The sequence below is a fragment of the Cucurbita moschata genome, unplaced genomic scaffold (assembly GCF_002738365.1).
Source record: "Cucurbita moschata cultivar Rifu unplaced genomic scaffold, Cmos_1.0 Cmo_Scf00045, whole genome shotgun sequence".
Taxonomy (NCBI): domain Eukaryota; kingdom Viridiplantae; phylum Streptophyta; class Magnoliopsida; order Cucurbitales; family Cucurbitaceae; genus Cucurbita; species Cucurbita moschata.
This window is the reverse complement of record NW_019268561.1, coordinates 1167527-1179962: the sequence shown is the minus strand read 5'-3', so window position 1 is coordinate 1179962 and position 12436 is coordinate 1167527. Positions and strand designations below refer to the sequence as shown.

The window sequence follows — 12436 nt, the reverse complement described above, 5'->3', positions numbered from 1 at the left end:
ACTAACCTTTAAAATCCTCCATTTGTATCATTATCATTACAAAAGTCTATTATTTAAAATAAAATAAGACGACTCGAAATTTTAAGTGTTAAAGGTCAATTAAGTTGGTTAGAAACTGGATAATAATGTCGTTTTATGGGTCAATACTTAATGAGTTTCGTGTCTTACAGAGTTAGACAATAGGGATTCAGTTGACTTGGATGTTTAAATCCAATGTATTGTCTATTTAGTTGCCCACTTATATACGTCGAGAAAAAAAATCAATATTTTCATATTATACTTTATAAATATTTATATTGTTTTTAGTTTTTAAAATTGGACTAAAATTTCAATAAGATGTATTTTTTTAAAAAAATAAAAACTAATAGACATAATATTGAGTTTAATTAAATAAAAATAATTGTCAAACGTTATTTTAATTCAAAGAATAATATGTGGTGTTGACTGAGTTGCCTACTAGAAATAGAGCTCGATTGAACACGTGGGTGTTCAAAATCAAGGCTAAATCAGATGAGAAAAAGGGCGTTCGAGGCTCGGTTAGTAGTTAACAATATTCACAAAGAAAATACATTGGGTACGCTGAAATCTTTTCTCGTGTTCTGAAAATAACTACTATCCAAATTTTTTTTAGTATTGTTGCAACTTGAGCAAATGGATGTAAAAACATCATCTTTACACGGAGATCTAGATGAGAAGATCTATATGCAGCACTTGGAAAGGTTTGTAGTTCCAGGCAAGGAACACATGATCTATAACCTCAATAGAAGCTTGTATGGACTGAAATAAGCACGAGACGATGATACAAGAAGTTTGACTCCTTCATGTGAAAGAGTGGTTTCTATAGGAGTGAAAATAATCCGTGTTGTTTCTTCAAGTAATACACTAGTTCTTATGTGTTTCTATTCCTATACGGGAGTGATATACTGATGGTAAGATTCTTGGGACGAGATAGATCTAATTTGCACATTAAATCTATCCCAAAGGTAGTACAGTGAGAAAACGTTATCCAAATTCATGATGAATGATTCTAAACCTAGGATTACCCGTTCGGCAAATCGTATTAAATTGTCAAAGGAGAAATCTCCTAAGATAGTTGATGAACGTGAGCACCTGACACCAGTTTCATACGCTTCTATAGTTGGGAGTTTGATGTATGTCATGATCTATACCAAACCTGATATAACACATGTAGTGAGAGTTTTTAGCAAGTACAAGACAAACGAAGGGAAAGAACATTAGGCAGTTGTGAACTGACTTCTGAAATATCTGAAAGGTACATCTAGTAGTTTTGCAAGGTTTTGTGATTCTGATCTTAGTCGAGATGTAGACTCGAGGAAGAGCACATCTAAATATATCTACATTATAGACGGAATAGCAGTGAGTTGGTTGTGCACGCTTTATAAATGTGTGTTGCTCTTTCATTTGTTTAAGTTGAGTACGTGGTGATAATTGAACCTGAAAAGAGGACGATATAGATGACAGAGTATCTAGAAGAATTAGGCAAGAGGCAGCACGAGAAGATTCTTTATACATATAGTTAGAGTGTCGTACAATTAGTGAAGCGTTCGAAGAATTTAGTTATTCCTGCGTAAGTTGCTTCGAGATAACTATGATCGTTTAAATTTTTTTCTACGTGCCTTCTTCATTCAAAAGAAATTTCACGTGTTAGAAATATCTAAGCGTCACATGGAGGTAGAAATAAATTTGAACGTTCTTTAGACAAGACTAACGTGTGTAACCCACCTCCTCAAAGCATTTTTGCGCGTTATCTAAGACAAAAATACAATTCAACATGAGTTAAATGCATCTACCCCACTTCTCGAAACTTTGAAAGTATCTAAAAAGCGCTCAAATAGCTTAAAGGTGTCTAAAGTGTCACATGGGACCAAAATGAATTTGAACGTTGTCTAGCTGAGCTTAACATGTGTTTTCCGATCGTTTAAAACTTTACAAACGTCTTAAAGGTGCCTACGTGCACTCTGTGGCCAAAACTCAACTCGAAGCAAGCTTAACACGCATACCCTGCTTCCCAAAACCTTGGAAGTGTTCAAAAGGTGCCCTTAAGTAGCATACAAATGTCTAAATAATGCATGAGCCTCTCGTCATGTCTCTCGTGGAGGTCAATTATACTATGATGATTAACTAAACTTAGTCATATTGCATGGAACATTGTCTGTAATAGCCCTAACTCAACATTAGCAAATATCGTCCGCTTTGGTCTGTTACGTATCGTCAACTTCACGGTTTTAAAACGCATATACTATGGAGAGGGATCTAGTCTTACTCCGACCAGTGTCTCGCATCGTCCGATGACTAGCTCTTATACTATTTGTAACAGTTCAAGCCCACCGCTAGCATATATTATCTACTTTTGTCTGTTATGTATTGTCGTTAATCTCACGATTTTAAAATGTGTCTGTTACGGAGAGGTTTCCACAACTTTATAAGAAATGGTTCATTCTTCTCTCCAACCAATATTGGATCTCAAGAAATGTACGTGAAAAATTTAATACCATTAATTAAAAAATATATAAAATTGTTAAATTACATGTTTAACCTCAATATATTTGAAAGAATTGAGGTGCGTCATTCATTTATTTTGGGAATATTTAAATAATGGAATATTTTGGTGGCCGTTTATTACTGTTAACCAATCAGGTTGGCTTTTCTGCTGTCTATGAGTTGTTAACGAATCCCCTTCCCATTCTAACTAACTAAACCGCGTTTTCCACACTCCTAATTATATATATATATTACACGGCGATAGACTCGACCCGCTCCTACCCATCCCGTCTGAGGATACGCATAGCCCTCGATTTATGTGTTATTCGTTCCTCCCGAGCACTAGTTTCATTCCCGAGGATACGAAAGCCCAGTCAACAAAAAAGTGAAGGTAGAAAAACAAAATTCTTACCTCACCACACCGCAAGCGTCCTTCTTAGGTCGGCATTTGGGGCAATCCAGCCCTGAGCAATAAGAGGCCGGAGGCAAAGGTTATTCTAATCCCAACTTTTGTGTTGGGAAGTATGCTCTAGCGATGCCTGCCAGCTTCTGATACATAATATGAATTCTAGTCGTCCGCCGCTGTATATATAGTGTTTTAATAGATGTTTGGAACAATCTAATTTTTAGATGGGAATAAATTTATTATTTAATAAGAATTGTTTGGGTAGAAAATTTAGTGATGGTAAAAACAATTTTTACCCTTAATTAATTAAAAAATAAAAAGTTAACTGTAAAAGTTTAAACATTTAACTGAATTAATTTAATGTAGAAATTAAAAATTGATAAAATGTGGAATTTCTTTTTATTTTTTATTTTTTAATGGATCGACCGTTAAAGGAACCATCGGACGAGTGGAAAGGACAGTTCGTAAAGGTCAACCTCTATCCCATAGCCACCAAAAACACAGTTTTGAACTGTACAACCAAACCCAAGTTCATTAATTAATTAAAATTTAATTAAAATAAATCAAATAATCATGATTATCTCTTCAATAATTTAAATTTCCAAATACACCCAATAAATAAATTACTGATATTTGTACACTAACAAATTAATCCCAATAATCTAAACCCATAATTAAAATCAAACAAAAAATATTTATAAAAAAAAAATTGGATTTAGGGTCGCCGGAATCTGAATCATTCCACCGGAAGCAAAAGCCTCGGCTTCTTCGACGGGTGAGGACTCTGCACTTCCTCCTCCACATACTTCTCCCGGATTTGACTTTGACTTTGACTTTTTTCTCGCCGGTGACTGTCCGGGAATCTCGGCGAGAACTCCGGCAAGGCCGGCACGTTGAGATCGAAGTCCCGGACATGGGTGTGCGTGAGAGTGGAGTCGCCGTTACTATCGGAACCAGCAGAGAGGGTTTTATTGTTGTTGCCGTCGTAGTGGCGTCGTTTGTGGCCACCGAGAGCCTGGCCAGTGGGGAAACACTTGAAACAGATGGAACACTGGTGGGTCCTTGTAGAAGAAGAGACGGCGGAAGTGGTGGAATCTGTGTCGGCGGCGGCGTCTGATTTCCGGTGGCTGGACTTATGGCCGCCGAGGGCTTGGTAAGAAGAGAAGGACTTATTACAAAGGGAACAAGAATAAGGCAATTTTGTGGGAGATGGGATGTTTCCGCCGTGTGCGAGCATGAGAAGGGAAAAGGCTAAGTGCTCGTCGTCGGAGTCGAGCGGAGGGTTGGTTGAGCGCTTGGATGGCTTGACCCATGGCTCGGTCGGGGAATTGAGAGCTTGCAAGGCCATGGTGGGGTTTGAGGGGAAGGGAGGGGGGAGGTGGGTTATAAAGGGGAAGGGCGGGGGGAAGGTCGGTCAACTGAAATGGAGCGATGGCGGTGCCTGGGACTCTTTCCAAGTCAAAACAAAATTTTATTTTTTTATTTTTTTATTTTTTATTTTTAAATGGGAGAAGGACTAGAGTGTACTAGTGAATGGTTGGAGTTTTCTGAGCTGCCACCTCGACCAATGTGGAGTCTTCCTTTTTCTTTTATTTGCTTACCTAATTTCCACCTCATTCTTTTTTTTTTTTTTGTCATTTTACTAAATGAAATTGACTTTTTTTTTTTATGGGTCAGCTCGACTAACCTAAATAAAAATAAAAAGTATTTAAAATATTTAACGTTCGTAATTGATATTAATAATGAATTATGACTGCTAAATGTTTAATATTTGAATTTTATGAGATTTTAGTTATTAATATGATAGGTACGATAGATAAATAAAATTTTTTTAAATAATAATAATTATAAAAAAAATGGTTGAATTTTTTTTTTTAAGCATATTTGAGTTTAATGTATTTTAATAGAATAAGAATAAATAAATAAATATATAAAAATGAAGGGAGAGAGAGAGAGAGAGGGAATAAGTGGAAAGAGAGCAAAACTTAGGGAGAAACTTCGGCTGTCGCCCACGTGTATTCTTATCCCATTTTCCTTTATTTCTTCCACTTCCACTCATAATCCCTTTCATTTCCAACTCACACCAACTTATTTTTCCCATTTTTCCATTTATTTTTATTCCTTTTTTAATTTTTTAAAATGGTTTTTCTTTAATTCATGTTTAAAATTTTATATTATCTAATTAATTTTAAATTTTTATATTTAATAAGTTTTTTAATTTTTTAGTTTTATATTTAGTAGGTAAAACGATGAAAATACTAAAATATCCCTATACTATCTCACTTATTGATGGACATTGCAGTCCAGCGTCACCATTTCGCCTACTACCTTGATGAGAACTTGGACAACTAACTCTCAAAACCACCTAGAATGACCCCTCCAACTCACTTTAAGTAAGACGCCTCTACTCAGGTCCAAGGTCTCTCAATGCCATGTCGCTCTCATCTTGTCATCTTGATCCCCATCGACATGGTTTATATGTCTTGACACCATTCCGAGTCTCGAGATATCGTCACAGACGATTGAACATACATGCGCAGGCAGCGTGTGTGGTTGAACAAGCTTAGATTCCGCACGAACTATGTTTGATTGATAAAGACAAATCTCGCTTAAGGTCCGAAGCCATGGAAGGAAAAATATATATAGGGCGTTAAATTTTAAATCTAATAAAAGAATTGATAACTCATAAATTTATTAAAAAATTATTAAACATATTTTTAAATGCATTTTGTGGAGTCTCCACCCTACGTTTACGTGACACCAACTGTCAGTGACGTCATCACTAAGCGCTGCTATTTCGCCACTTCAACGCGTGTACTTTTCCTTTTTATGGGGCCGTGTTCACATGCGTCCTGTAACCGACAAATAAATTGTCACACTTAACCACGTGTATTTATTTCATTGGCTTCTTTGACTGAAACCCCTCAACGTGGCATCTTGCTCACCCACCACTTGCCACGTAACCCACTCCCACACCCCTTTTCAACATGTTTAATATTTTTGTGGAGTATAAATACGTGGCGAATATAACCAAGTTAGTTCTCAACTTCTTTTAATTTTATATTTTTATTATCTTTTTATACTTTCAAATATTATATTAAACAGACCACATTCATAATCTCATGATATATATATATATATATATATATATCGTGATATATTTGTTTTTACGTTCGCTAAAATCGATAACTTCGTGATAACGAAACTATTGTTTAACTTGAAGTTGAAGATTTAACTCGAAATGATACGTAGTTTTTGAAATTAGAGTTGTGTTTCTGCCTAATTTATTCTGTTAATCCGTAGGCATAAAGATGAATTTATAGAAGTTGAGGCACCGTCAAGACATTATCTTTTCAAAATAGCGTTTTCACAAATGAAAAGGTTGTGCCAAGATTTTATACGTGATCTTAATGGTGACACACTTGCAGACTCAATTGGATAACTTAAGTGATATATGCTAGACGAACACGACTCTCCACAATGGTATGATATTGTCCACTTTGAGCATAAGCTCTCATGACTTTGCTTTGGGCTTCCCGAAAAGGTCTCACACCAATGGAGTTAGTATTCCTCACTTATAAACCCATGATCATTCCTTAAATTAGCCGATGTGGAACTTTCATCATCCAACACCTCCCCTCGAACAAAGTGCGCCTCCCTTTATTGAGGCTCGACTCCTTTGGAGTCTTGGTCATTTTTTACTACCTTCGAGGAGGCTTGACTCCTTTTTCTTTTGGAGTTCTTTACTCCTTTTCTTTTGGAGTTCTTTACTCCTTTTCTTTTGGAGTTCTTTGTTCGACATTTGAGGATTTACCAATCTATTGACACGACTAAGTTTAGGGCATGGTACATACCTGTGGCCTATTTTATTCTATGTTTATGTAATGTTTACTGTGATTATATGAGATGTTATGAGTATGATGTGATGCATGTACTTCCAGTATGTTATGCTATGTAAGTTATGATATTATGTTCACATTCTACTTATGAAACGTTATTGAGTCATGTATGATAATATTGAGCATGAGATACTTCTCCCGTATGTTTTGTATGGACGTTATACCATGTTACAATAAGCACCTCTTTCCTTCCATTGGGTTCCGGCAACATGAGCATGCACTAGCTTGTAATCAAGCCTAAGGGGTATATGAGCCTACCAGTGGGTTTATGTGCACGTGCGTAAATCATGGGTAGAGAATTACTATCTATCCAACCCTACTCGAAAAGAGAATGTAAAGCTCAAGAACAATCACGAAAAGATAGGTCTCATCATAAATCATGATTGCATTTTTAAATATTCGAATCATGTTTAATATTTTTCAGGTAAAGATAAGACATCGATGTATGATACAGAGGTTGTTTTTCTTTTCGTGGTAACAATTTTAAAATTTTAAATGAATTTTGTTTAAAGAGTTAGGTAAGAGCCCAAAAGATAGCGAGACTATTGGGCCTCAAGCGTTTGGCTGGGCTTGGGCTTGGGCTTGGGCTTAAAGCCCAATTGCGTAGTTCCGTGTAATTTTGGTTTTGTTTCCCTTTCTCTTTGTTTTGTTGTTAGCAGAACAGCGAGTGACCTCGATCAGAGAAGAAGTCGAAGACCTCAAAAAATTTATCGGCAAAATCCGGCCAAGCTTCACACCTGGCCTTCTCCATGGCGACTTCTTCACCTCTTCATATCTCTGCTACGCCGTCGTTGGCCGTCGGCAGCTCAAAGTCATCATTTCTTTTCGGTACCCATCTCCCTTTCCCCTCCTCTCGCCCAAGAACTTCATATCGCAGATACTTTTTTTCTCCCTCTGCCAAAAAATCGATGGACCACATTCCTAAGCAATTCAGAGAAGAGAATCTCAAAGATGGCTGTAAGTTTCCGATATTGAACTGTCTGGCCGGAATCATTATATCATTTGAAGTTATTTATTTGATTCCGTTCGTTTTCTGATGAAATTAATTGATTGTTTGGTAACTTGGAAAATTTCTGTTCGTTCTGCGTTTTCTTTTCATGTGTTCTTGATGATTTGTGGTGGTCTTTCGATGGCCGGAGATTTTGGAGAGAGTAAATTTAATCTTGTATTAATAATAGTTTAAGACAGAGTGCAACTGGTCGACAGTAAACTGAAATTGCTACCTCATTGGGGAGTTGTCTTTGAATCCACGTTCATTTTTCTTTTGTTAATTCTAGTTCCATCGTTATTTTCATGAGTTTGATCCTGACGAAAATAAACAATATCATTGCCTAAATCTCCATATCTCCTGTTCTTATAGTGATGGAGAACTACGAGAACGTTCCTCAATCACTTTATGGCCTTACACCTTCACAACTGGACATGTTCATGACAGAAGATAATCCTGTCAGGCGACAGTCAGAATTAGTTACTGAGGTTCTTTTCTCATTTGATCTTGAGAGTTCAGTAATTTCTATAAATTTGCAAATCCATAGAAACAGGCACATTTACTTTTTGCTGGAAGCTCAGTATTGTTCAAGCCAAGCATTATTATTGTGCTTTAGTAACCACAACGATTGCTTGTTACCTGGCAGGAAAGCATCTCATCCGCCCACAGCTATTTGACTAATGGTGGAATGTGGAGTCTATCAGGCATGGATGGAAAAAAGGGTCCATCAAAATATAGTATGAGCGCTAGTATGTATCGTGGGGGAGGAAGGGGATATGGGCGACGCCAATCAGCTCCTCCTGATTTGCCTTCTTTGCTCTTGGACGCTCGTATAGTCTATTTGGGCATGCCCGTGAGCCACTAAAATATTTATTCTTTACTCAATTCTACTTTGCAAGATATTTTTTCTCAGGGGTACATCACTGTATTTTGTTGAAATAAATGCAGATCGTACCAGCAGTGACTGAGCTTCTTGTTGCTCAGTTTATGTGGCTAGACTATGATAACCCATCAAAGCCTATATATCTCTACATAAACTCTCCGGGGACGCAGGTTATTAATTGATATTTCCTTAATCCATGAAGTATTATATTTCCTGTTCTAACGAAGCTTGTACTATCGTTGTAATCTTCATTGTTTTGACCATCTTGTTATTTTAATATTCAAGACCTAGTTTTTGTTGCTTTGGTGCTTGTTGATAACTTAGAATGAGAAGATGGAGAATGTTGGATTCGAAACTGAAGCATATGCTATAGCAGATATGATGGCTGTAAGTAGTCTCTTCCTTAACTGAAGTTAATTCCTTTTGTCCAATATTTGTCATTGAATAACTACGTACCTGGTCTTTGAATTTGTTGGTAAAATGCATTCCTTGAAAAAGAAAAAAAAAAATTGATCAGTAAGAAAAATGGAAGTTGGGGAGGTTATAAAAATAAAAAGAAGGCAACGACCATCGTAGGAGCCGCCAAAAATGAACAAACAGGAATCAATATTACAAGAGAGCTCCGGTTGCTGGTAGTAAAAGCGAAGGGAAATCTCTATAAGAATCCATGGCAGAAATCAAAAGGAAGTGTTGAAGTGAGCATATGCCATATCTTTTCCATAGAGAGCATTCCCATCTTGAAAGATCTTGTGTTCCTTGCTGTCAAATATTCCTTAAGATAGCGAAAAAAACAGCGTACTATGATGGCCCTCCTTCATCCTAAAACAGGAGTTATAGAAGGATTTCCATCCGATATGGACCGATAGTACCAACTTTAGGCTGGTCTTCAAAAACCTCCCTAAACATAAGCAGAAAAAGAGTAATGTCAAAGCATGTGATTCTTTTGCCCCGACATTACCCAGCTCTGCCCCTAGAGTTAGTATACCAATGTGGACCTAAGCTCGAAGTAGTTAATATTGGGTTAAAGAGTACGGAGTTAATTCTTCCCATGTATGATGAGCCAGGTACAGAGCTTTGTCTTCTTCAAGATGGATATTAACCTTCCACAGCTTACCGAGTTTATGAAACACACCTATTGAAAGAAGTTTTCTTTCTTCTTCTTTTTGTTTTATTTATATTTATTTATTATTATTATTATTTTTTTGCAAGCTAAAGCCCAAGTAGATGAGTTGTTCCTCAAGATTTTAAAACGCGTTTGCTAGGGGAGATGTTTCCACACCCTTTATAAGGAATGCTTCGTTCCCCTCTCCAACCAATGTGGGATCTCACAATCCACCCCTCTGGGTGCCCAACGTCCTGGCTTGCACACCACCCGTTGTCTGACTCTGATACCATTTGTAACAGCCTAAGCTCACCGCTAGCAAATATTGTCCTCTTTGGGCTTCCCTTCTGGACTTTTCCTCAAGGTTTTAAAACGCGTCTGCTAGAGAGAGGTTTCATACCCTTACAAGGAATGCTTCATTTCCCTCTCCAACTAAGGTGAGATTCCATATCAGGTCATAAAGTGATGATTAAAGTGATGATTGGAAAAAGATTTATAATTTAAGAAATTCCAAATGACTGGGAGATCAAACTTGATATTTGTGGAATCCAAAATGGTGGAAGATAGTCCCTTGAATGAAGGATTAAAAGGGAAATATACCAGCTTCATCCCCTTTATCACGTAAAGCTTTCTTACATTGGAAGTAAACCGAGGACCCAGAGACATTTTCTCCTACCTGATGATAGCTTATTAATCCATCAACGTCGGCTGCTAAATTATTTTATGATAAGTAAACATGTGCCAAAATAAAACCGTATCAATAGTTTATGATTTAGTTACTTCGTTGTTTTTATTATGCCATCAACAAGGTCTCAGCTTAATTCTTTTTACATCTGTGTAGTATTGCAAACCGGATGTCTATACTATAAACTGCGGAATGGCATTCGGTCAAGCAGCAATGCTTTTGTCACTTGGAACCAAGGGTTACCGTGCTGTCCAGCCTAACTCCTCCGGTACGTTCCTCGCCTCTTAAAACTGATACATAATTCTTTCATTTTGCATAATTCTGCATGCTCATCAACCATCCAGGATTATGGTAACTTGTTTTTTCCGGGCTTGCGAGGATCATTCCTTTCCTTTTTGACCATTGTCTTTCATGATTGCAGCTAAACTGTATCTGCCTAAAGTTAGTAGATCAAGTGGTGCGGTCATAGATATGTGGATTAAGGTACGCATACTTCCCTCTCTCTGTTGAGCTTTAGCCAGTGTCTCCCTCTCATTATCCTGGAACTCGTCTTAGGCCAGAGAACTCGATGCCAACACCGATTACTATATCGAGCTATTAGCTAAAGGAACTGGTAAACCCGCGGAAGAGATTGCTAAAGATATTCAACGACCCAAGTACTTCAATCCCCAAGAAGCCATTGACTATGGCCTTGTAGACAAGATAATCAGCTCGCGGGATTCTGCCTTCGAAAAGAGGGTCATTATCACATACATTTCTCTCTCTCTCTCGTTTTCTTTTAAGATGCTTTGAATTTCGTCACGCAAGTCTAACATTTTGCTTCTACAATCAGAACTACGACGATATGCTTGCGCAGTCGAGAGCCATGAGGAAAGGAGCCGGAGGCAATCCACAAGCCGCGCCATCCGGGTTGAGGTAATTCAGAAGTGTAGAAATAGAAGGATACATAACCCCACTCTTTCCTAGCTAGCTGCTACCCCCTGGATGGGCTTTATAATTCCTTCTTTCTTGGGGTGGGGTGTTTTGGTTTACTTCTGAAGGCTTGACTAATGAATGAACATCAGCAATGTGATCTTTATAGGCGGTTTGTATATTGAAAAACTCTCTCTCATTTAGGTCTAGTTCTGTGTTTTTAAGGTTATTATGATTTTGTGATGTTTACTCACACTTGCTCTTGCTCTTGCAATCGTATGCGATGCGAGCCAGTCCTTGCTAGAGAACGTTCATTCGTTTCAAGCTGCCTGTTTCGCATCGCCAGTCCTTGCTAGAGAACGTTCTTTCGTTTCAAGCTGCCTGTTTGTTCATTCGCTTTAGTGTGCTATAAGATATTTTTTATTATGATTCGAACATCAGACTTAAATTTAAAGAAAATTCTCTAATTCTCTAAATAAGAGAAGTGTCGGGATATCTCGGATGTCTCATATGGTAAGTCCTTAGTGACTTTTAGAAATATTTGTTAATGTTATAATTAAGTAATTTATTAAGATATTTAATATGTTAAAGGATATATTTAACAAATTTGAGTTACATTTCAGATATATTTACTCATTTTAACCTCAATCAAATTTTCTAAATATATTTTTTAATGTTTATAATATATATTAATCATTTTAATATTTAATAATCATTTTCTTTTTCAACGTTTTTAAAATGCTTCTACTAGAGAGATGTCTCCACAACTTTATAAATATCAAAACGGATGAAGCCCGAAAGAAAAAAATTCAAAAAAGACGATATTTGCATCTGCTAAGGATTGACTTGAGTTATTAAACTTCATTCACGGGAGGTTTTCCTTGACTTTGTCCGTGTCAACAAACAATTCGAAATGCCTCGCGTCCTATCTACCCACATACTTGTCTCGTTTCGAGTGCTAGGACCAATAAAATCCGAATCTCAATAGTCAATTCGTCTGCTGAACAATTCAATCAGTTTGGAACTATCGCTTCGAGAAGTAAGTAAGCTGGTCCTTGT

The 12436-nt window shown here is 37.0% G+C and overlaps 2 protein-coding genes across 2 annotated transcripts; one reads left to right on the top strand and one right to left on the bottom strand.

Annotated features, from left to right (window-relative positions):
- Nucleotides 1–3481: 3481 nt before the first annotated feature.
- LOC111434544 (zinc finger protein ZAT10) lies at nt 3482–4280 on the bottom strand. The gene has a single exon (XM_023071962.1). The coding sequence runs from the start codon at nt 4254–4256 to the stop codon at nt 3645–3647; it is 612 nt and encodes a 203-aa protein (XP_022927730.1). The 5' UTR covers nt 4257–4280; the 3' UTR covers nt 3482–3644.
- Nucleotides 4281–7459: 3179 nt separating this feature from the next.
- LOC111434540 (ATP-dependent Clp protease proteolytic subunit-related protein 1, chloroplastic) lies at nt 7460–11643 on the top strand. Its single transcript, XM_023071959.1, has 9 exons — nt 7460–7764; nt 8168–8283; nt 8442–8648; nt 8744–8848; nt 9003–9065; nt 10622–10733; nt 10887–10948; nt 11021–11203; nt 11298–11643. The coding sequence occupies exons 1-9, from the start codon at nt 7557–7559 to the stop codon at nt 11382–11384; spliced, it is 1143 nt and encodes a 380-aa protein (XP_022927727.1). The 5' UTR covers nt 7460–7556; the 3' UTR covers nt 11385–11643.
- Nucleotides 11644–12436: the final 793 nt, after the last annotated feature.

Coding starts and splice junctions, on each gene's coding strand:
- LOC111434544 (XM_023071962.1), bottom strand. CDS start 4,256: ATGGCCTTGCAAGCTCTCAATTCCCCGACCGAGCCATGGGTCAAGCCA.
- LOC111434540 (XM_023071959.1), top strand. CDS start 7,557: ATGGCGACTTCTTCACCTCTTCATATCTCTGCTACGCCGTCGTTGGCC. Junction 8,849..9,002: donor TAAACTCTCCGGGGACGCAG/GTTATTAATTGA, acceptor TTGATAACTTAG/AATGAGAAGATGGAGAATGT. Junction 10,734..10,886: donor TGTCCAGCCTAACTCCTCCG/GTACGTTCCTCG, acceptor TCATGATTGCAG/CTAAACTGTATCTGCCTAAA.